At 45.0% G+C, this 25,540-nt stretch overlaps 1 protein-coding gene across 1 annotated transcript in view; it reads right to left on the bottom strand.

The window, feature by feature from the left end:
* Positions 1 to 25,540, bottom strand: part of GLIPR2 (GLI pathogenesis related 2) — a 51,093-nt gene that overhangs the window by 12,400 nt on the left and 13,153 nt on the right. The window contains exons 2-3 of the mRNA XM_039527848.1: positions 11,530 to 11,638; positions 5,822 to 5,925 (exon numbers count right to left, since the gene is read on the bottom strand). Of these exons, the coding sequence (XP_039383782.1) occupies positions 5,822 to 5,925; positions 11,530 to 11,638 (213 nt within the window). The remainder of the gene's footprint in view (positions 1 to 5,821; positions 5,926 to 11,529; positions 11,639 to 25,540) is intronic.

The raw sequence follows: 25,540 nt of genomic DNA, 5'->3' as shown, positions 1-25,540 counted from the left end.
CCTGTGCCACCCCAGCACCTGCAGGGGCCCAGGCAGCCCCCTCCCCCACATTTTAATCACCAGTATTTTTAATAAAAGTCATGGACATGTCATGGGCTGTGCATTTTTCTTTACTGCCCGTGACCTGTCTGTGACTTTTCCTAAAAATCCCTGTGACTAAAATGTAGCCTTACCTATAATGCTTGAATTAAAGGAGAATTCTCCCCAGGAAGAAAACTATTGCCGTAGATAAGGACATCCCAGCTCACAGCTGAAAGACTGAGCAAAGCTATCAGCTTCGAGGACCTTGCATCCTGTCTTCAACAAGTTGTAAGCCTTGTGCCAAGGCTGAGAACTAACAGCTCACAGGGCTATACACAGTTAAAAAGTGATTGTCTTGGAGAAAGGGGAGGTGATCAAAAGGACTAAACAGCTTTTAAAAGAACTGTTCCTCTGAGGCTGGGAGAGAGAAGTGGGTTGAGTTAATGGAAGTAACTATGCCAGCCAGACCCCAGAGGTCTTGTGGGATTTATAGGAAGCTTGGCCCTATGAGGAGCCCCATATGGATAATAATTAGATACCTGGTAAACTAGCTATAAGTACACTCTGCTTTATTTGTCACAATTTTATCATCACTTTTGCAATGGTTGGGGTGGTTTTTACCTGTTTCATAAAAATATGATGATAGGTTGTCAACTCATGAATTTTCCCTTATTGAAAACAAGAGATGAATGGCAGTTCCTCTATCTTAAGGATGAGGAGAGGGCAAGTGGAGTTTCCATCTGAGCGGCCTGCAGAGGTGTGAATTGTTGTGTGCATTAAAGGTTGACTTTTCTACCTGAAATTATCCCACACACATTGGCAGGGGAGTAAAGGGGACTTAAAAAGTCAAAAAAAAAAAAAAAAGAATAAAAACCATGATTTGATTTGAAAATGACTATTTTGGGGGCCAATCTCATGATTTGAGGGCATGATTCATGAGTTTGGATCTCTTGAGAGGGTCTGACTTATGATTTTTGACCTCGTAAGGTTGGCAATATTGTTCTTTTAAGATGTTTTTCTCTTAAATGCTTATGTGTTAATATATGACACTTCACTTTAAAAAGCCTGTCCGATCACTGGGTACCACTGTCATAGCTCCCAGAGGGAACTAGGATGACCAGACGTCCCGATAAAATATCGGTTCGTCCTGATATTTAGGTGCTTGTCCCGATATTGCGCTCCGCCAGCAGCGCTCGGTTTTTTTTTTGGCTCCACCGCCAGCAGCTCCCATTGGCCTGGAGCAGTGAACCGTGGCCAGTGGGAGCTGTGATTCGCTGGACCTGTGGGTGCAGCAGGTAAACAAACCGGCCCGGACCGCTAGGGGCTTTCCCTACACAAGCGGCGTCCCAAGTTTGGGAAACACTGATATAGAGAACTCACCACTGCATTTCTAGTTAATCCGCCTGAACTGATTTTGTATTGAGCAATGTAATTTTATATTAAATGCCACCATTTTACTTTACATTTGCATAAACCTTTTGTAAAACAACAGCAACAACAAACAACAAACAAACAAAACTCCAAATAGGAAACATTTGGCTGAGCTGGCACTCGTAAGAAGTACATTTTAGTTTAAAGGAAGAAGCCAAACAAACCAGCCACACCCATCCACCCTAGATGACAGTTACCAGATCATAGCGGAAGTGGTGGGTGCAAGCAGTGTGCAAACAGATGCAATCTCTTTTTAAATCACTTCCAGAGCTTCCTTTCTGCTGGGCTTATTTGCAGAACAATGCACTAACACTTTAAAAAATATATTTTACTTGATTTTACTGCTGTGAACCCAGCAGAAATTGCAAAACTTTTCTAAGGAAACACAGCTGCTCCTGACAATGTCTGACTGATGGCCCCTACTAGACAGCAATCCTGGTATGCCTCTCTGAAGTGTGAACTGAACAGTCGTGGATGGTTTTCAACATGTCCTGGCTGTGAGGAAAAGCTGCTAAAATTCTATATCACATGTAGATGACAGAACATGTATAATAAGAACAGGACAATCTGATAAGTAGAAGCTTTAAGTTCTAAGAGTTGATACTGCTCTATTGAGGTGATGATAATGATTTTATAGGGAAGATGAAGAAGAGGTATGCATTATACTTCTCCCTCTAAAACCTCTTCTCTCTCTCACTCACTTTTTTGTACACTTCCTTAATATCTTGTGGTGCCTTTCCTCACACTGAGTAGTACTTTACTCCGTGAATAATCCTAGTGATTTTCATAAGTAGACTAACAGAGTTAGAGATTATTCCATGTAAAGAAAAGCAGCAGAATTGGGCTTGATTTAAAAAAAAGCAAAAAACTTTGTAACATTTTTCTAGTTTCATTTTTAAGCAAAAACTATCTTAAAATTTACCAGTTTTCACAAAACACAGAAAATTAGGAAAATAAACCACATATTTGCTTAATGTAACCAATATTTATTTATAATATTGAACCTTTCTTTTCTGCCAGCCCTCTTTGTGTGCTTGATTGGGGTGGGGGGAGCTGACTAGGACCCAGGCAGGCCCACTGGTGCTGAGGGGGGCAGAGCTAGTGGAGGCGGCAGGCTCCCTACCTGGCTCCCTCCTTCCTTCCCCCCCTCAAGTAGAAGAGTTTGGGTGTGGGACAGGACACAGGACGGGGTGAGGCGGGCTCTGGGCAGGGCTTACCTGGGGGGCTCCCCAGAAGCGGCAACATCCTCCTCGTACAGGTCTGTCTAGTAGACATGAAGTAAGTGCTGCTGCAACACACCAGGTGCTACAGCCTCTACAGATCTTTATACTGATCACGCCCGTAGGGTGCAACTCTGCACTGAGTGGTAAGGAGCCATCCACGCTACTATACTCCTTTATTGCGGTGAAGCTTGCTCCCTTCCGGATGCTGATCCATCTCCATAGGCTAGGCCCTGCATCCTTCCAATCCTTTGGGACATCATGTGTCCCCCAGGCAGTAGAACAGTGAAGTCCCTTTTCTCCCCAGAGTGCACAGCCTGCAGTCCTTTATGGCCATTTCATGGACCACAAAATGCCCTCTCATACTTTCCACCACATAGGGTCTAGTCAGAATTTCGTCGTAAGCGTCTCTAGTACTTGCCTTCAAGTTCAGGAGACACCTGGCATGCCATCAGGTGTTTGGTGTACCAGAGCAGCCCAGAGAAGGGAGAGGTAGAATACACTCGGTAACTGTGATTATGCTGTCACTCATCTGAGCATAGAAAAAGAAAGTCTGCAATGCAACTTCCTCAGGATCAGAGGGAGCAAATGACTGACAAATCTTTGTTACAATACAGCGCTAAATAAATTTCAAACAACAGCCATAGACTGTTAGCTGGAAATCTTATAATGAAATTTAAAGAAATTCTAAAAACTCACAGTTAGGGCATTACATTTTCAAACACTACTTCTCTTCTGACACATGAAACCCAACTATGCCAGCATTCTTGTCGAACACCAAGAATCCAGCAATGCAACAGCTCTTTTTAGAGAGAGACTGTTTGCCAAGTTGAAGACTTACTGATGTTTCCTTCGTCTGGAAAGGAAATTGGAAGACACTAACTCCCTTTGTTAACTACTTGAATAGAATCCATAATACAGCCAGTTTCCAGCCTCGTTCAGGTTGACGCAAATTAATTATCAGCATGGAACTGGACAAGGGGAAAACAATGGAAAGAGAATCAACTCCACAGGGGCATAGCCTAAGCCAACAGCTGAGAACAATTTTCTGCACACAACTAGCTTTTACTCACAAGCACTTAAAAAGGCCCTGCTCTATAGGCAATGTAGTTGACTCAAAAGATTTATATCATTTTGGGGAACAAGGAGAGGACATGGCTCAGACTGCTCAGCAGGACATGCAATGCTGTAAATAAATAAATTAGATACAGCCATATAAAAAGTTCTCCATGCAGATTAGACAAAACACCTGTGGAAACAGCACGTAGAAGAAAAAACTGCTCCATGAAGGAGTAAGGATTATATAATGTAGAGGGTTTTTTCCCCTCGCTAAGTCGTCGAACAAAGTCATCATATAAACTGTTAAAAATGTTTGTGGAACGTTAGTGCTAATAAAAAGGAGGAAATAAAGTACAGCTAACAAGGGACAAGCCCTGTGCTAACTTCACACCACTATGCTCCCCCAGGCTGCCCCAAAAGCATGTTTCATGCTTTTCCAAAGGACATCATGCTAATAGTTCTGAAGTGAGCAAAAGTGTGTAATGATTTTTTTACTGTGAACGAATATCCATTAAGCGATAGGTCTGGGATTTTCAAAGGTGCTTAGAGGCCCAATAAGATTGGGATTCGGGCTCCCACCTCCCCAGGGCTCTTTTGAAAATCCCAGTTTAAGGTGACAGTATGAAACTACTTTTCTTCTAAGTCAAATGTTCTCTGGAAGGGATAGAGTCCTAACCTACTGCATTGCCTGGTCCCTGCAGGGGGAAAGCAAGCCTTAAAGTCACTAAAATAAGGGACTGAAGAAGGGATGAATGGGAGCTCAGTGAAAATTGTTCTTCTTGACCACTCAGCACATGCTGCCTATGTGAGATAGTTTTACTAAGAGCTCAGTTTGTCACATGTCTAAACTAAACCACATAAAAGACATTTCTCTTTTAGGTCAGAAAGTATTTGCATTGGTGATTCAAGAGGGAACAGAAAGGTGTTGACACAAATGTCTCTAGAAGTGATTAATTCATATAGCAGTTCCCACACTTGGAGAGGAGAATGCAGGAGCAATTAGCATTGGCTTAGGGCTGATCTACACTGAAATCCTACATCAGCATAACTACGTTTCCCAAGGGTGTGGGGAATCCCTCCCATTGCTATAGTGTATGTCTACACGGAAGTGCTGCTGCAGCCAGGGCCGCCCAGAGGATTCCGGGGGCCCGGGGTCTTGGGCGGCGGGGGGGCCCCGCTTCGGCAGTAAGTCGGCGGTGGGGGGTCCTTCCGTTCCGGGACCCGCCGCTGAAGTACCCCAAAGACCCACAGTGGGGACCCCCCGCCGCCGAATTACCGCCGAAGCGGGACCTGCCGCCGAAGTGCAGCCCCCACCGCGGGTCTTCAGGGCACTTCGGCGGCGGGTCCCAGAACGGAAGGACACCCCCCCCCCCCCGCCACCAAATTACTGCCGAAGATCCGGCTGCACTCCGGCGGCGGGTCCCGCTTCGGCGGTAATTCGGCGGCGGGGGGTCCTTCTGTCCCGGAGAGGAAGGACCCCCCACCAGTGAAGACCGGGAGCGAAGAAGCTCCAGGGGCCCCGAAAAACTCTCGTGGGGGCCCCTGCTGGGCCCGGGGCCTGGGGCAAATTACCCTACTTGCGCCCCCCTCTGGGCGGCCCTGGCTGCAGCTGTGCCATTGCAGAGTTTCAAGGGCAGACAAGCCCTTAGGCTTCTTGGCAATGTTGGGCCAACAACTCTTTTGTGTTGTGCTGCTGCAAAATTAGGACAGGGAATAGAAAAGGTGTAGGAGGCTTCTTTCCCCGAAGGGGCATGGCCTGCTACTCACAGCATGCAGATCCAGCCCACCAGTTGTCTGTCACCTGCCGTTAGCAGACCATGCTAGCTGCAGCATGCACATCTTCTTTTCAGCACAGCAGTTTAAGTGTCCACCACTGCACATCCGCTAAGCCAGTCCCATGGAACCAAGTTCATACTGTCAAGATTTCTGGAGCTGAGGAAATATCTACCCGTGTCCTTGCTCTGAGCCACCCGACCTGACAGGATGGGATTTGGGCCTTTGTATTAAAAATATTTACATGTCTAGCTCAAAGTGACTAAGGGGGCTTATTTACTTAATATCTATGAGTTAGGAGCAAAAAACAAACTTACCTGGCTGATCATAGGAAGCCCACGCTAGATTTTCTCCACATTTTCCATTTGAAGACTCAGGGCTGTGTTGGAGGACCTTGGTGCTAGCCAGTGTTTCTGCATACCTAGCAAAGGAATCATACACCCATGACGGAGCAGTACCAGCTAATATCGCATGCAGATAGTAGTCACACTGACCTGAGGGTTTATAATCCTGTTACTGAATTTCCAAGCGCCTAAAATAGTGGGTGCTGCGAGATCAACACAGATCTCAGCAGCATGAGGAGAGGAGTCCAGAGGCCTTCTGCCTTCTTATGGCTTCTAGGGCCTCCCCACTTCTATACAGCATGACTCTCTGCCACAGAGGGTCTGGAGGCAATAAGGTACCAAGCCTCATGTCACCGAGATCTGTGTAGATCCTGGAGAATCCAGGAGCTGCAGCTTCTGCCACTTCTGTGTATGGAGAAGAAAAAGAACCCGCAGAAACTTCTGTAAGTGCCAATTCCTATAGTTTTAGTTTTTTTGGGGAAAAATCTGCATAGGGACAATATGGATTATAAATTAGAATATATTTGTGAGGGGTTCCCAAGTCCCAGCCAAGAAGCTATAAAGAGAACAAATTAACCGTGGCATGAGAGGTAAATAGTCATGGATCAGAGATTGTTTAAGAGACAAAAAACAGTGAGCAGGAAATAAATAGTCAATTTTCAGTGTGGACACAGATGATTTAAAAGAAATTAAGCCCAGAGGGACCATTAGGTCATCTAGTCCAGGGGCTCCCAAACCACAGTACATGAACATGGTATGGGAGCCTATTGGAAGGGTTACACCCAAAACTCTTAAAAACCCTTTCGGTTTCAAAGAAACAGTCACTTCCTGCACCACAGAGGTCAAAAAAATGTCCAAGAAGCAACATGTATCAGAGGGGTAGCCATATTAGTCTGTGTCCACAAAAACAACAAGGAGTCTGGTGGCACCTTAAGACTAACAGATTTATTTGGGCATAAGCTTTTGTGGGTAAAAAAACCTCTCACTTCTTTAGATGCTTTTGTGGGTAGAAAAACCACTTCTTCAGATGCATCTGAAGAAGTGGGTTTTTTTACCCACAAAAGCTTATGCTCAAATAAATCTGTTAGTCTTTAACGTGCCACCAGACTTCAAGAAGCAACATGGCGCTTTCAGCCACAAAGGTGAACAACTTGCCCACTGCGCCGGCACAGTAGTTTTATTCGGTGGTGTGTTGAGCGCTGTGGCTGTCCACAGGGGCGCTCTACTCTCACCAGGCACTCAGCTGGCTGCCTTTCTGCTATATTATTATTGGCGTCACTGTAGCGCCTAGGAGCCCCGGCCATGGACAAGGCCCCAGTTGCGCTAGGCGCTGCACACAGAAGGTCGGCATAGTGTTCTACTTGTACAGGGCTACACTGCTCAAGTTATTGTAGCAAACTTGCAAAGTTCCATGTCGTGCCACAAGAGCTCCTCTCATCTGAAAAGACAGACGCAGGCAGGGCTGGTTCAGGGCAGCTACAAAGCTCACAGTCACAGGGAGCCAGAGGATTGAAGCCCCCTCACACCTACCACACACATAAGTAACCGCTGCAGAGCAGGAGCTTCCTCTGCACTCCCTACCCAACAGAGGCTGAGGCCTGACCCCTGCAGGGCTGGAAGGTAGGGGATGCATGGAGAATTCCCCCTGTCTCTGTAGGGAGGCCGGGAGGGTGGGGTGGCAGCTGGTCAGGTCCAATGAATAAAAGCCTGGCTACAGGACTAAGCAGAGTCACATTACTCTGGCTTCAACCTGAGCCTCATCCTAAGAACGGGGCCACTGTGCAGTTTGTCCAGCATTGCAGATGTCCAGGGGCCATGTTTGGGAGTGGAGACTAGAACTGCTGAGAAGCAAAAGGGCTTCCTGGAGCTGAACCTGCCTGGTGCCCACATAAAGGCCCCAACTTCCAGCGAAGACTCTTCCACCAGCAACTTAAAGTGGACAGGGCAGGAAGGAGCATGCAGAAGATCACAGACCTAGTAAAAGACATTTAAACTCAAACTGGGTTGCTGAGGGGTGCACTGTAAGCACTGTTTTACCAAAGCTGCTGCTCCCAGGTTAGGATAGAACCCCCATCCCTTCTTTCAGACCACTTTAAGCACTGTCCTCACCTCTCTACCCTGCCCTTTCACACAGACACGTCCCCGTCTCATTAATAGCGCTCTTCTTTTCCTCTGACACCTACTCGAAGTATTTTGTGTTTTTCTTGATTTACATCTTGCATAAGGAAAGCAACATGACCTTTGGCTTGTGTTCAACAACCATCCAGGTAAGAATTAGCAGGAACTTTGAATTTAAATGAGATGATTTAAAAAGTCAAGCCACTGCATGTAGTACAGCCGCATACCAACACAGATCAATGCATCATGGATGAGATATGTAATTGTTTCTTGTAATCTGAGTACGACGAAAGGCCAATAATAATAATGGCTGCCTCAATGTGCTGCTTCTTGTTGCACTGTCTAAAAACCTGAGATGTTTTCAAATATTATAATCAAATATTTTAGGCTTCTGTATGCATTTATTTTTCTATAGAATCTGGAAATACATAAGGCAAATCTACTAAGGCCTAAAATAAATATGCACAACAAGGACAAATTTTCATGTAGTTCCTCAAACATCAATTTTTTTAGGAAGGTAGTATGTGTATCAATCCAGTCTGGGAGCCACTGATCTACTCTGACCTCATGTATATCACATGGCATTTCACCCAGAGACCTCTACACTGAGCCCAGTGATGTTTTAATTAAAAAAAAAATATGTCAGCCATCAGGAGACTAAACTGTTGTGTGCCACAAGCAGAGAAGAGGAGAGAACAAGGTGCCACCAATACCCAAGTTTTCTGTGAAGTCTTCTGCATAGTGTGAGGCATCAGCTAATGACAGGGAATTGTTTGATTGAGGGCGTTCAGCGAAGTTGCCCAAGGTGCTCTACTAGGACCAATGTTTAATGACTGGAATAGGGGCTTACATCAGCAATGACACAATAGTTATCAGGTGCTTGTAGTGCCTGTTTACACTGGTATTTGAGTGCCTTCCAAAGTTAAAATAAATACACCAAGGTGACTAACATCAGTCAAGCAAAGGTTTCTCTCCATTATACACCATACAGGGAAAAGTTAAGTGGTAAATTAGTCAAGAACAGAGAGGATTGTGAGGAATTTCAGAGAGACTTAACAATACTAAAAAGAACAGGAGTACTTGTGGCACCTTAGAGACTAACAAATTTATTTGAGCATAAGCTTTCGTGGGCTACAGCCCACTTCAACAGATGCATAGAATGGAACACACAGACAGAAGATATTTATACATACAGAGAACATGAAAAGGTGGAAGTAGCCATACCAACTAAGAGGCCAATCAATTGAGATGAGCTATCAGCAGCAGGAGAAAAAACAAAAACAAAACAAAACCTTTGAAGTGATCATCGAGATGACCCATAGATGGTAATTGTATCTATTTCCCCACGTTAAGTTCTCCTCACACCATCTATGGCTCATCTCGATGATCACTTCAAAGGTTTTTGTTTGTTTGTTTTTTTCTCCTGCTGCTGATAGCTCATCTCAATTGATTGGCCTCTTAATTGGTATGGGTACTTCCACCTTTTCATGTTCTCTATATGTATAAATATCTTCTATGTGTTCCATTCTATGCATCTGAAGAAGTGTTCTGTAGCCCACGAAAGCTTACGCTGAAATAAATTTGTTAGTCTCTAAGGTGCCACAAGTATTCCTGTTCTTTTTGCGGATACAGACTAACAAGGCTGCTACTCTGAAACTTAACAGTACTAGGCAATTTGGCAGCACAATGGCAGATGACATTCAATAGAGACAAATGCGAGGTAATACACATTTGAAAGAATAATTTGAACTATTCATAAACATTGTTGTGGTCTATATTAACTTTAATCATGCAGGAGAAGACCTGGGGTGGCTGTGGACAAGTCAGTGTAAGGCAATCAGTTAAAATACCAAAAATTTTAGGATGCATAAAAAATGGGTTAGAAAACAGTAAGAATATTACTGTTTGTATGCAATCAATGTGTGGCACCTGTAGTATTGGTCTATGTTCTGGTCATTGCATCTCAAAAAGAATATGCCAGAAGTAGGAGGAGTCCAAAAGTGGCCAATGAAAAGGACTGTAGAAATGAGGTGGCTCCTGTAGGAAAGACTGAAAAGAGCAGGACTATTCATTTTAGAGAGAAGACTAATACAAGGGAACCTCAGAGATACGTACAATAATTAATCGTGTAGAGAAAGGCAATTGGAAGCTTCTCAAATAAAACAAGGGGACATCAGATATAATTATAACACAACAAATTTTGAAATATTTCTTAAATCAAGGCCTAATTAACCTGGGGTACTCACTACTGCAGGATTTATTGTGGTCAAAATTTAGTAATACTCAAAAATGATTTATTGATATAGATAACAAGAAGACTTTTTTACTACACAGTTATATTAGAAGGATAAAAGCATATAAGGTTGCATGCTTTAAGGCACAAACCAACCACTATCTATCTGTCAGGTGTAGGAAGAAACTTATTTTAAGGGTAGGTTATTTCACATATTGTCCATTCTCAGATTTTGTATACCTTCCTTTGTAGCATCTAATATACCTACTTTCAGGGACCCTAGAAGAACTAGTGTACTGATGCAGTATAGTCGTTCCTATGTTTCTAAAAGATAATTTATTCCATCCTCCTTCCCTCAGAGCACAAAATAGTAGTCTCACAAAAATTTATATTAATCAAAGCTCTGGTGTTATTATATTAGTCAAAGCTCTGTGAAATTATTGTATCTCTCCACTATTCCAACTTCAGAATAGGGTACTTTTGCAGATGACAAGAGTAGGATTCTGGGATGCATAGACAGGGGAATCTCGAATAGGAGTAGAGAGGCTATTTTATCCCTGTATTTGGCACTCGTGCAACCACTGGTGGAATTCTGTGTTCAATTCTGGTGCCTACGATTTGCAAAGGATGTTGATAAATTGGAGAGGGTTCAGAGAAGACCCACAAGAATGATTAAAGCATTAGAAAACATGCCTTACAGTGATAAGACTCGAGAAGCAAAATCTATTTATCTTAAGAGAAGATTAAGGGGTAACTTGATTGCCATTTATAAGTACCTATGTGGGAAACCAATATTTAATAATGAACTCTTCAGTTTAACAGAGAAAGATGTAACATACTCCATGGCTGGAAGTTGAAGTTAGATCAATTCAGACTGAAAATAAGGTGTTAATTTTTAACGGTGAGAGTAATTAACCATTGGAACAATCGTATCAAAGGTTGTGGTGGATTCTCCATTACTGGCATTTTTAAAATCCAGATTGGAATTTTTTCTTAAAGATCTGCTTTAGGAATTATTTGGGGGAAGTTCTATGGCCTGTGCTATACAGGAGGTCAGACTAGACTATCAGAATGGTCCCTTCTGGCCTGAGAAGCTAGGAATATGAATACCACCACCACCAAGAGAGATTCACTGGTACGGAAGCATGATTTATGGAAGCATCATACATTGGATGAAACACCTCAACAAAGGACAATACATATCAAAGTGCACATATTTCTGGGATATGCATAGGCAGATCCCGGTGCTGGGTAAAAAAATAGAATGCACTATGTTTAATTCATATATGTGATAAAAGTCTTATTACAAGAAAGGAAGGGTTGAACTCACTGTTGTGCTCCACTGTTTAACTTCTTGCAAAGCTTCAGTGGTGGAACGCCATGCTTCTTCCTGTAGTCATTGTGGGCTTTTAAGACCTCTTCAGCAAATTGTTTGGAAGCTGAAATAATGCAAAATATTGGAGAGGTCTATCAAAAATAGCCTTCATTAAAATCAGGAAAAGAAAACTTGAAATATATTGGGAAGCTGGTACAGCACTCTGAATGAATCTAAAGAATACTGTGTGCACTGTTCAATGAAATAACATCAGAGCTGAAACACCCTAATTACCTGCAAGCAGAATGAAATGAAGCCAGAAGTATAGCAAGTGCTTTATATCGCAGAATTTTGAAAGTGTTATATATATTTAAATACCTACCTGTGACCTCAAGAGGGTGTTATGTGGGTTCATTGATTAATGCCTGCAGAACACAGACCTTATTCTCATCAACAATAAGGCTCTTTTACACAGGGTGACCAGACAGCAAGTGTGAAAAATTGGGACAGGGGTGGGAGGGTAATAGGAGCCTATATAAGACAAAGCCTCAAATCTCGGGACTCTCCCTATAAAATTGGAACATCTGGTCACCCTACTTTTACACCTCGGTAGCACTAAAAAGAGGTCTTAAAGTAAGCGTATTTTAAGGCCTTTTTATACTATTAGGTCAGTGTGAAGGGGTCTGAGTGTAAATGAGAATCAGGTCCTTGAGATACTTTGTAGGAAGGACACTATATAAGTAGCATTATATTATGATGATGAATACAAATAAAGTTTTTTTTTATATAAAACCTTTCTACATCAAAACCCCCAGTACAGATAGTCAAAAGACTACATGAATGTACTTCACGGTTAAGATATATGCAAATATTTTGAAGTGTACATTGCATAAGGTCACTCCCCCACCCCCACCACTCCCCATTACCCAGTACTAGAAAAAAAAAAGTATGAGAAATTGAAAATAAAACTCAGGGGTTAAAGACTGAAACAATCACCACAGATATTGAGAGGCAAGACAGGAATGGATTGTTGTGTTTCTTGTAAAAATTTGATTTTTTTCAAAACATTTAAGATGTTTATTTTTATACCCTGGTAATCTTCAGCTTTAAGACAGCACACAGGATGAATAAGCAGTGATATATGGTGTCACTGGAATAGTGAAGCAGGAGCAACTCGCTTTGCTGACAGAAGTCAGAAGTTTGCAGAGACTGCAGTTTCCGAGATGCAATGAGCCAAAAAGCCATTAAGAGAGGTTTCAAAAAACAAGGGAAATTTTGAGACATCATAGATATACAATGGCTTTGCTGAATTTTTTCAAACTTCACAGAGAAACTATACTTTAGGATAAGCTGTGACATGTGAAGTTTCAGTTTCTTTTGGTTACAGTTTGGGTTTCAAAAAGAAAAAAATATACACAAATCTTAAATGAGAAGCTAGTTACAACTTTAACTATTGCTGCACCACAAGAGGACAAGTCCCATTAGAATGTTAATTCCATCTCCCCAGTGATGCAGGACTGTTCACTATTATCCACTGAATTATGGTTTATCAAGCCTATTTTTAAATATCCTAAACAACAGGACTTCCAACATTCCCCCTGGAAGATCATTTCCAGCTTAATTCACCTCCTGGTTGGGAAGTTTTTCCTGTTATTAACCTTACGTTTTCCTAAATTTCTTCTCAACACACTGCCTGCAGAGGTTAGGGAACTGTGTGGGCTGCTCTGAGCTCTGGGGGCCCCACCGTCTGTGGGGTCTCGGAGCTCCAGGATCCCCCCACCACCTGTGGCGGCTAGGAGCTTTGAAGGACCCCCGGTGGCTTGAAGCTCCTGGGACCCCTGCTCCCCCACGGCAGCTAGGAGCTGTGGGGGAGCCCCTGCTGCCCACAGCGGATTGAAGCTCTGGGGGCCCCACTGCCTATGCTGGCTGGGAGTGAGGAAGGGGACAACCGCCACCCAAAGCAGCTCAGGAGCTGCAGCCCTGCCCCTGCAGCAGCTGGGAGCTCTGGGGGGGCCTATGGCCACGGAGGGTGGCAGGAGGACCCGCAGCTCCTGGCTGACAGAGCTGAATTCATGGAGGTCGGATTCCATGACTTCCATGAACTATGTGAGAAAATTGTAGCCTTAGTTATGTATGGTAAAATGACAGGTGTACATTCGTCAGAAGACAGGTATGAATGAGTGTTGAGTGGTGGAACAGTATGATTTGCACCAGTTTGACATTAAATAAACATTAAACTAATCCCTGCAGTAAAGATTAACAACTTCCACTGAAGTCACTGTGACTTGTGTTCAGTTATGCCAGGTTTGAATTTGGCAATGGGAGTTTTCTGGGTGATGTAACTTTATTAAAAGAAACCAGTCTAGCATCCTCCCCTACATCTTCCTGTAAGGTGTTTTTCCTTCCATACCTCACCTTTCCCCGCACTTGTATTCTGTACTCACTTTCCATACCTTTAAATGCCAAACTGGTGCAGCTTATACCACTTGGCCTCTTAAAATCACATGCACCTGTTTTCCAAACAATTTACACCACCATTTTTGTTATCATGGAATTTGGCTTAGAGATTGCATCTGCATGTTCCACACTGCACCTGCTGGAATGAGATCCATATTACTGTGTGCAACAACTAATCAAATTCCACAATGACTGACTGACGTCATCTACAGTGGATTATCACTTCTGTCCTGCATCACTGCAAGGGAGAGAGCTTTTATTCAAATAGTGACAGATGCTTTTGAAGCATGGACTTATTCAATGACTATTGTATTAATGTTATAAATCTTATATAGAATGGATCTCAGGAGGTCATCTAGTCTAACCTGCTGCTTAAAGCAGGACCAATCCCCAGACAGATTTTTGCCCCACATCCCTAAACAGCCTCCTTAAGGATTGAACTCACAACCCTTAATTTAGAGAACTAATGCTCAAACCACTGAGGTATCCCTCCCCTTAATTATATCTTTGTAGGCTTTCAAGTGAGCATCCCTGGCTCAACGGGTAAGTTAAAATATGTTTCCTGCAGTAACTCAATGGATGGCAGTTAATGAAAATCCCCAATGCTGAAACAATGCAGATACATTTTTGAAGTTATGGCTCCTTGCAGAAATAGCATATACTGGTTTGATCTAGTTCAAGAAGCTTCTGAATACAGAGGATCTGAAACTGTACACAGTATCAGCTCCGACCTGGGAGAGGGTCATTGACACTTGATCAAAGAGCTGACATGAGTCTGTGCCCACAGACAGGCCCTGTGAGAGGACCTGAAGTGCTTTAAAGCCTGCCAGGGTTTCCACATGAAAGATGGATGACCACCTGGAAAACCAGGCATGCATATAAGCTGTTTATTGTTTTTAAGATGTGTTTGAGCTGAAATGTTTTTGTTCTAAAAAAATAGTATGCTACTTTATGAGAGCCGGTTGGTCACTGAATAACCTTGTTATTGCCTCTGAAGTGAGAGGTGCTGAGGTGATCACAGAATGACAGGTATGCAGCCATGTCTGGAGGGAGAGGATTGGGGGATCTTACCTTGAGACCTAAGACCTAATGAACTACACTCATGGGGAGCATGGAGGTTTAGAAGTACAGTTAACTCGGGAACTGTGACACAAATATCTCCAAGAACAGCAAGAGCAAAAGAGAAAAATACTAGCCAAAGAGTCCAGAGATTTACAGGATCACATAAATAGTCACTCAAGACATTCACAGAAACATAGCACCAAAAATTGTTTTTTGCATTCACATTTTGGCTTACAAAAGCAAATAAGTAACAGGCACAATTGACAATACCCACAATTTCCTCAAGACTTAGCAAACAGGACTTAATTTTTGCCTAGAGTTTCTCTGTGTCTCTTTCTCTGCCCTTTCCCACCCCCACAAAAAAAGCTACTATTGAACAATTATATAAATGAATAATTATCCACCATGATCTCAAGGCCATGAATATTTTTGCCTTTTTTTTTCCAGGATCTGTGTGCTCTGATATGCAAGTAGAGACGCCACACTGCCAAAAATCTTTTAGTTTGTTTTGGAAGGAATTATATTTTTTCCATTTCAGTGACATGCCATTAACTGAGAAGCCAGACACTGCAAGTGAGAGTTAGTGGGAATTTCCAGGCTTGTTCCCAGTTGGGAATAGCTTTTGTGCCTCCCTGTTCTGTGCAGCTGGATTGCTTAGGCCCATAGAGAAAGTTACTCCCTATTCCCAGTAAATTAAGATTCTGTTTTATGTCATGAAGTTTTAAACCCTCTAATTAAAAAAAAATCATCCTGTCAAATGTTTCTGTAAGTATCTAATCTTTTTTTGAATCCTGAGGTCTTGGCCTCAGCAATATCTTATAGCAATGAGTTCCATAGGTTAATGATGTGTAGTGTGAAACAATATTTCCTCTTGTCAGAATTAAGTTCTGCTGCCTTTCAATTTCCTGGACTGTCTCCCCATTCTCATATTATGAGAAAAGGTAACTAGGAGCAATTTACCTTCTCTGCACAATTTCCTATTTTGAATACTTCTATTTTGTCCCCTCTGTTAGCCTTCTCTCTAAACAGTGCCAATCTATTCAGTATCTCCTCATATGAAAGTTTCTTCATTTTCACCTCTGAACCCCCTCTATTTCTGCTCTATTCTTCTTGAGACATGGTGATCAGGACTGACTAGAGCAGTCCAGGCTCTTGACTACCCCAGCTCTGGCTGCTTTGTGCCACATCAGCAGCCATAAAGCAGTCTTAATCCTCAGGTGGTGCAGAGCTGCCATACTTAGGTTGTAAGTTCCTTGGGGGCAGGGACTGTCTTTGTTCTTCTGTGTTTGTACAGCACCTAGCACAATGGGGTCCTGGTCCATCATGGGGTCTCCAAGGCACCATGATAATAGAAATAATAAATAATACTGGGCGATGTTGGGGTGGAGAAAGGGCAGTGAGGGGCATCCCAGGGGGAGAGTGCATGGTGCGCCACCTGAATCCTGTCCAACACACTGGCCCCTGTGAGAACCACTGCAGTGAGTATAATTTAGAAGCAGCCCCTAGGTTTTGCTAAATTATGCCAGAAGCTCTCTTTGGTCTCTGGCTGACCCAGGATCAGGGGATTAGAAAGGTGTTTCAGAGCCTTAGCAGAAGCCATGCTGGTTTGAACATGTCATATTGTGTTCACCTATGATAGGTAAATTTTATAATTTACCTTTATTGTGAAAATGACCTTTTATTAGTAAAGCTATGACTCTGAAATAAAAATAGGAATATCATAATACATAGTACAGATATAATTAAATGTAGTGGGACAAATGTCCTACTCTGAAGCAAGGCCAGCTACAGTAATCTTTATTTAATCATTTTATTCCCCTACAATAACAGCCCTTCTGTGGGGAAATACCTGAGATTTCTGATTTGGGTGAGACATTAAAAGCCCATAGCTATACCTATCCTTTGCCTCACTTTGTTCCACATGCCGAAGGGGGCAAAGGCCTCAGGATGGTCTTTATAGACTCACAGACTCTCAAGCCAGAAAGGAACATTGTGATCATCTAGTCCAGGCCTGCACAACTCGCAAAGCGGCGAGGGCCACATTCCTCCAAAGAAAACAGCTGAGGGCCGAAACCTCCCGGCCCTGCGGAAACATCCCGCCCCAGGGCCACCCAGCCCTGCGGAAACAAACCCTCCTTCCCCAGCGCCGCCCCACCAAAACAACTGTTGGCCAAAAAGGAAGGTTGGGGGTGGGGAGGTGATACTTTATTTTAAATCAACCAGGGGCTCCCAGCTAAAGAGGTGGCTGGGAGCCCTCAGGGTCAAATTAAAGGGCCCGGGGCTCCGGCGGCTAGGAGAACCCAGCAGGGCCGGCTCTAGGTTTTTTGCTGCCCCAAGCAAAAAAAAAATTTGGCTGCCCCCCTTCCCAGCCCTGGGCTCCCCCCTGTAACCTCCTGCTGCCCCAGTCCTGGGCTCTCCCCGCACCCACACACACACCCTGCCGCCCCAGCGCTGGGCTTCCCCCTTTCCTCCCCACCAGTGCCCTCCCTCCACCCTGCTGCTGCCCCAGCCCTGGGCTCCCCCACACCAGTGCCCCCCCCCCACCTCCTGCCAGCCCAGGGTCACTGGTAACTCGCTCCCAGGGCGGGTCATTCAGCAGGAATTTTGGATGTGCACAAAACACAGACAGGATTGGTTCCCATATGGTTACAGAGCTGCAGTAAAGTGGAACAATTTTCAGCTTGTGTGATTGGAGGATATCTGGATGCATATTATAAGACTGTCCTCCATAAATGAGGAAAAGTTGAGGTGCCTTTATTATTCTTTTGTTCCACTCTTTCTTTCTATGGGGAATTTGCCAATGCAATATCACTGTCTTCCTTTCAAACAAACAAAAAGGCAATGGCTGTTGAAAATAGCAATTCCAGTCCTAATAAGCATTTCTTGCTCAATTTTATCCTACTTTTTCTACAGCAAGTTACAGTGGATCAGTATATTTGATTTGGGAGAAATGAAGTAAAAGCTGCCCAAACCGAGCTTGAGCACTCCTGAATTTTGAGGTGTTCAAATCTGGAAGGCAGGTGCAGGGGGCGGGGAGGGGGCTGTGGGCTCCATGGAGGAGCATGGCAGCAACTGTCTGGAGCTGCACGGAGCCAGACACGCTGGTCTGAGTGGCACGTTAAGGGGGCTGGGGGTAGAAGAAGGGGTAGGGGTTCGGGGGCAGTCAAGGGACAGGGAGCGGGGGTGGGTTGGGGCTGCGGTTCGGTGGGGCAGTCAGGGGACAGGCAGCAATTGGATAGGCATGGGAGTCCCAGAGGTTTATCAGGGGACAGGTAGGGGGTGGGGTCCTGGGGAGAAGTTGGGGGGTCTCAGGAGGGGGCAGTTGGGGACAAGGAGAAGGGAGGCTTAGATAGGGGCTGGGGTCCCAAGGGGCAGTTAGGGGCAGGGGTCTCGGGAGGGGACAATTGGGGGACCAGGAGCAGCGGCATTTAGAGAGGGGGTGGGGTCCTGGGGGGAAGTTGGGTCAGGGGTCCGGGGAGGGGGCAATCAGCGGCCGCGGGCTGGGATTCAAAGGGCTCTGGGCTGCCAGCAGCCGCGGGGAGCCCTGAGCACATTAAATCCCAGCCACGGCTGGGAATCTCTGCGGGCAGCCCGGAGCCCTCTGATTCCCAGCCGCGGCTGGGATTTAAAGGGCTCTGGGCTCCACGCGGCTGCGGGCAGCCCGGAGCTCTCTGACTCCCGGCCGCGTCTGGGATTTAAAGGGCTTTGGGCTCGCCGCGGCTGCGGGCAGCCCAGAGCTCTCTGACTCCCGGCTGCGGCTGGGATTTAAAGGGCTCTGGGCTCCCCAGTGCTGCGGGCAGCCCAGAGGCCTCTGATTCCCAGCCGCGGACGGGATTCAAAGGGCTCTGGGCTGCCTGCAGAGCGCTGTGTGTGGGGGATTTAGAATCCCCCCGCGGGCCGCACAGTGAGGCTCCGCAAGCCGCATGCGGCCCGCGGGCTGTATGTTGTGCAGGCCTGATCTAGTCTGACCTCCTGCATGTTGCAGGCCACAGAACCTCACCCACCCACTCTTGAAATAGGCCCATAACCTCTGGATGAGTTACTAGTTCTCAAATCGTGATTTAAAGACTTCAATTCAGGGCCGGCTCCAGGCACCAGCGTAAGAAGCAGGTGCTTGGGGAGGCCAATTGAAAGAGGTGGCACTCTGTCCCGTGTCGGGGCAGCACGTCTGGGTCTTCGGTGGCGGGCCCCTCATTCCCTCTCTTCCTCTTTGAGCTGCTGCCGAAGAGGAAGAGAGGGAGGACCCGCCACCGAATTGCCGCCGAAGAAGCGGCGTGATTGAGCTGCCGCCGAAGTGCCGCTACTCGTCTTTTTTTTTTTTTTTTGCCACTTGGGGCGGCAGAAAAGCTGGAGCCGGCCCTGATTCAAGTTACACAGAATTCACCATTTACACTAGTTTAAACCTACAAGTGACCAGTGCCCCATGCTGCAGAGGAAGGCGATAAGCTCCCAGAGTCTTTGCCAATCTGATCTGGGGAAAAATTCCTTCCTGACCTGAGCATTTGGGCGAGACCCACGAGGCAGATACCTGGGAAAGAATTATCTGTAGTAACTCAGAGGCCTCCCCATCTAGTGCCACATCTCTGGCCATTGGGGATTTTTGCTACTTTAATGATGAAACCTTTGGAATGCTAGCAAGGAGTTAAAAATTCATATTTCTTACTCCATTTTAATATCATAGAATCCCTCCTTCCCTTCGTTTCAGAACTTTGAGTTTTCCCACTGTTAAGGCTCTCCTCTTTCAAATAAAAATAATTGCAATATTTATGGGAAACACAGAAGAAATAAAAAGTTATTTTTTTATTTTACAGGGCCAAGGTTGCTGTATTAGAAGAGCGAAGAGGCAACTCCATCTTTCCAGAAAGTGGGAGGAGAATCCTTGTAACTTCCTGCACAGGGCAAGAGTTAAGAAAAAATACCTGCAGGTGCGGTATCTCAAGTTCACAGAGAAAGTATTGCCAAAAGGCACTAGAGGTTTGGGGTTATAGTTATACATGAACTGGAAGGGAAGCAGTTTCCAGGAACACAGTCTTTTTTTTTTTTTTGTGCTGGACTTTCTTGTGTGTGTATTAGACCTGCTCAAAATAGCATTCATTTCACTCTAGGAGATCCCTTTTGGTGAAGATTTTCCTTGATCTATTTTTGCACTTTTTTCTCCCATCTTGCCTTTTCAGTGAGGCTCATGTCTCTCAAGCTCTTATTAAAGTTAATTGACATTAAGACAGAAACTCTTCTCATCACACTATTTCTCTCTACATTACGCTGGCTATGCAATAGTCTTGTATATGTGCCACATCATGTAACAAGGTGAGTAGTCACGCTACCAGATAACTGTGTTTTGGCAGGCTTCCCCCACTTGAGGTATATGGTATGACTATGCAGACTAATCACCCCCTTGAAGTGTTATAATTGGTATACAGTGTTTCTTATATTTTTATGCATAGCATTAAAAACATTTGAAAATATATTAACTGAAAATTCCATTTTTGTCTAAATCAATAACAGCTTAAAGACGATAAAGTAATTGCGGAGAAACTAAATGGATTCTTTGCTTCAGTCTTCATGGCTGAGGATGTTAGGGAGATTCCCAAACCTGAGCTGGCTTTTGTAGGTGACAAATCTGAGGAACTGTCATAGATTGAAGTGTCACTAGAGGAGGTTTTGGAATTAATTGATAAACTCAACATTAACAAGTCACTGGGACTCGATGGCATTCACCCAAGAGTTCTGAAAGAATTCAAATGTGAAGTTGCGGAACTATTAACTAAGGTTTGTAACCTGTCCTTTAAATCGGCTTCGGTACCCAATGACTGGAAGTTAGCTAATGTAACGCCAATATTTAAAAAGGACTCTAGAGGTGATCCCGGCAATTACAGACCAGTAAGTCTAACGTCGGTACTGGGCAAATTAGTCGAAACAATAGTTAAGAATAAAATTGTCAGACACATAGAAAAACATAAACTGTTGAGCAATAGTCAGTATGGTTTCTGTAAAGGGAAATCGTGTCTTACTAATCTATTAGAGTTCTTTGAAGGGGTCAACAAACATGTGGACAAGGGGGATCCAGTGGACATAGTGTACTTAGATTTCCAGAAAGTCTTTGACAAGGTCCCTCACCAAAGGCTCTTATGTAAATTAAGCTGTCATGGGATAAAAGGAAAGGTCCTTTCATGGATTGAGAACTGGTTAAAAGACAGGGAACAAAGGGTAGGAATTAATGGTAAATTCTCCGAATGGAGAGGGGTAACTAGTGGTGTTCCCCAAGGGTCAGTCCTAGGACCAATCCTATTCAATTTATTCATAAATGATCTGGAGAAAGGGTAAACAGTGAGGTGGCAAAGTTTGCAGATGATACTAAACTACTCAAGATAGTTAAGACCAAAGCACAAAACTAAGTGATTGGGCAACAAAATGGCAAATGAAATTTAATGTGGCTAAATGTAAAGTAATGCACATTGGAAAAAATAACCCCAACTATACATACAATATTATGGGGGTTAATTTAGCTACAACGAGTCAGGAAAAAGAGCTTGGAGTCATCGTGGATAGTTCTCTGAAGATGTCCACGCAGTGTGCAGAGGTGGTCAAAAAAGCAAACAGGATGTTAGGAATCATTAAAAAGGAGATAGAGAATAAGACTGAGAATATATTATTGCCCTTATATAAATCCATGGTACGCCCACATCTTGAATACTGTGTACAGGTGTGGTCTCCTCACCTCAAAAAAGATATTCTACCACTAGAAAAGGTTCAGAAAAGTGCAACTAAAATGATTTGGGGTTGGAGAGGGTCTCATATGAGGAAAGATTAAAGAGACTAGGTCTCTTCAGCTTGGAAAAGAGGAGAATAAGGGAGGATATGATAGAGGTATATAAAATCATGAGTGATGTGGAGAAAGTGGATAAGGAAAGTTATTTACTTATTCCCATAATACAAGAACCAGGGGTCACCAAATGAAATTAATAGGCAGCAGGTTTAAAACAAATAAAAGGAAGTTCTTCTTCATGCAGCACACAGTCAACTCGTGGAACTCCTTACCTGAGGTGGTTGTGAAGGCTAGGACTTTAACAGTGTTTAAAAGAGAACTGAATAAATTCATGGCGGTGAAGTCCATAAATGGCTATTAGTCAGGACGGGTAAAGAATGGTGTCCCTAGCCTCTGTTCGTCAGAGGATGGAGATGAATGGCAGGAGAGAGATCACTTGATCATTGCCTGTTAGGTTCACTCCCTCTGGGGCACCTGGCATTGGCCACTGTCGGTAGACAGATACTGGGCTAGATGGACCTTTGGTCTGACCCGGTATGGCCGCTCTTATGTTGATATATTTTCTCAGTTAAGGCTTTTTACTAACTAAACCACTGCCCACACTCGGCATGCAACAGGTGAAAAAATACACTTGTTAACCTGGATGTTGGGAAGAACAGCCCCTCCCAGGATCGTCCACTTCTATAGAGAGATTCGGGGAGCTCAGAAACACTTGCTGGAAGGAATCAAGATGCTTTGTTTGTTACTTCTTGAGCGGATTTAGAACCTTCTGCCAAACAAACAAAGCAGAAGCCAGGCTAATGACCATAGATTCCCCAGGCCTTCAACAGTTGTTACACCAAGTTTCCCACTCTCATGGCATAAACAGACGTGATTCCCTTTGGGTATCAGTGAAGAAGCTAGCTACTGAACCACTAACCAGCCTCCTTCATAGATAAGTTGCCATACTTACGGTTGGGCCTGCCTACCTGCTGTATTTGTAGAAGCCAGTGCTTGCCATGTCATTGCCACGCTGCCAAAAGCCCTTGTTTACTGATTAATGATTGCAAACAGGCCACATGCAGACATTCTGCTTTTAGAAAGCTGGGGTGGGAATAATGCCTCTCTGAACTTCTTAGCCAATCTAAGCATGGGTGGCAAGTTTGTAGAAATTTTGGTGGTGCACAGAACCCGCCCCCCAAAAAACTCTGCCCCCACCTGCCTAGGGCTCTGGGTGGGGTTTCGGGGGGAGGTCTGGGGTGCAGATCCTCGGCTGGGGATTAGGGTGCAGGAGGGGTGCAGGCTTTGGGATGGAGTTTGGGGATAGGAGGGAGTGCAGGGTGAGGGCTGTGGGGCTGAGGATGAGGGATTCATGATGCAGGAGGGGGCTCAGGGCTAGGGCAGAGGTTTGGGGTGTGGGGTGAGGGCTGTGGGGCTCATGATGTGGAGGGGCTCAGGGCTGGGGCAGAGGATTAGGGTGCGGGGGGATGAGGGCTCTGGCTGCGGATGAGGGTTTGGGGCGTTGGGGAGGTCCAGGGCTAGGGCGGAAGGGCAGGGTAAGGGCAGCCTGCCTTGCCATTAGTGGAGGGCAGGCACTAGGACCCTGGGGCAGCAGACAGCAGTTCTGCCGGGAGCGGATCTCTGGCAGCAGAAGCAGGCAGGGGACAGGCGCACGCTGTTTTCTGTCAGGCAGAGGCAGGGACAAGGTGGGTGGACATACGGGGGGGGGTGGCAGGCGGGGGCTGGGACCTGCTCCAGGCAGGGACGCGGCGCGGGGGGGGGAGGCCCGCGGGGGCCGGGGCCCGATCCAGGCAGGGCTTGGGGAGAGACCCAGCTCCAAATATTGCTGGAGCAGGACACCCAGCCCTGAATATTCCTGGAGCCCGAGCACCGCAAACATATATAACCTGCCGCCCATGAATCTAAGATGGTGGAAAACGTGGTCAGGCCATTAACTCAAAAGAGGAAGCTGCTGATTAAGAAGAATCTTAAGAATTCCTTGTGAGTTATCATGCCAAAAATTCTCCAAGGCCCAACCACACAGTAAAAAAATTCCTTGAAAGTTCCTCACTAGCTAGCACTGGATTACATCCATTTGTTAGAGCTGAAACAGCCAGTGAATCTCCTATATAGGCAGAATGAAGCAATCACAATTTTTTCCTCTTTTGATTTCACCTTCTTGTAGGCTCACTGATCCAATTCTGTTTTCTGGTGCTGGAGACTTCCCTATTTCCAGGGGCAGTAGTAGGAAACATTTTCATAAATTTTTAATAATATTTGTGAATGCAATTGCACCTTAATGTGAATTTAAAACACAGTTTTTGTATGAACAAATTGCAAATTGCATATTGCTTTATTAGCAAATTTCAGTTGTAAGCTAGATTTCTCTTAAATAGCTGTGCACCTCTAATATGATAAATATTAAACATTTGTATACCTATTCATACCCAAGGAATGAATATAAATGACACATCTGAATTTGTATTATTCAAAAGTAGTAAATTGCATCATATGTTCACTGTATTCTGTGTTTACATTGTTTTCTAGACCACTACATAATCTTGCTACCTAAACCTTATTTTGAGTACAGATTTCAATAATTTGTATTGGTTGTGTATGTTTAGAAGGAATATAAGCAGGGAGGAAAGTGAGCCGGTCGGGCCGGTACAGCGTACCGGTAAGAAGCTGGTACCGGCCCGTACACAACCTGGGGGTGGGGTGGGGAAGGGGCAGCAATGTTAAAGCGCTGCTGCGGCAAAGGACCATTCTTAAAGCGCTGTCACGGCAGTGCATTAACGTCGCTGCCCCTTCCCTGTTGGCGGCCCTGCTGGTTCGGACCCTACCGGCAGGGCCACCGATGAGGGAGGCAAAAGGGGCAGGCAGGGACGTTAAAGTGCTGCCGTGGCAGAGCTTTATGGAGGGTCCTTTGCTGTGGCAGCGCTTTAACGTCGTTGTCCCTTTCCCCCACCCCGGCTGCCGACGGGCGGGGGCAAAGGTAGCAGCTGCCCCGGGGCCAGCGATTTAAAAGGGCCCGCGGCTCCAGCTGCTGCTGCTGCTACCATGAGCCCTTTAAATTGCCACTGGAGCCCCGGGTGGCGCGGGCCATGCTGCGTGGAAGGCCTGGCTGGGGGACGCTCACCCCAGCCCTGCCCCTTCCACCCGAGTCCCTGCCCCTTCCCAGGGCCAGAGCCAGCCCCTGTACAGTAAGTCTTCGGAGTTACTTTCACCCCTGAATATAAGGAAGCAATTTATAAAATCATGCCATGAATAGATAAACAACATGACTTGTGGCATGACCTCGAACATATCGTATGTGCAGTCATGCTGCATGGAGGACACCATTTCATACTGTGAGTCTGCTGGGGGGATGGACACATTTGAGGGATGGAGGGAATTGTCCCCTGGGCTGGATCTGACCTGTGGGCCACCGCAGTCTTACTGCTTGTCCATGGAGATTTATTGCTCCTTGTTTCCAGTTTCTATATCACATTGAAATAAGCTTAAAATACATTAAATAGTTTCTTAACTTTTCTTTACCACATAGACAATTGTAGTTGCCACAGGGAGGGAAAATGTCCATACAACACGCTATGAAGATGTGGCCCAATTTATTTCATTACAGTATTTGTATGACAGTAGGATCTAGAGGCTCCAGCCAGGACTGGGGCCCCATCTGGGCTAACCACTGTACAAACACATTCAGAAGCAGTCCATATCCTAAAGAGATTTTTCGAATTATAAAATGGTTTGTGAACCCCTCCG

Source organism: Mauremys reevesii, linkage group 2 (assembly GCF_016161935.1).
Source record: "Mauremys reevesii isolate NIE-2019 linkage group 2, ASM1616193v1, whole genome shotgun sequence".
NCBI lineage: Eukaryota > Metazoa > Chordata > Testudines > Geoemydidae > Mauremys > Mauremys reevesii.
The sequence above is the reverse complement of the archived record's forward strand: the minus strand, read 5'-3'. Positions and strand labels throughout refer to the sequence as shown.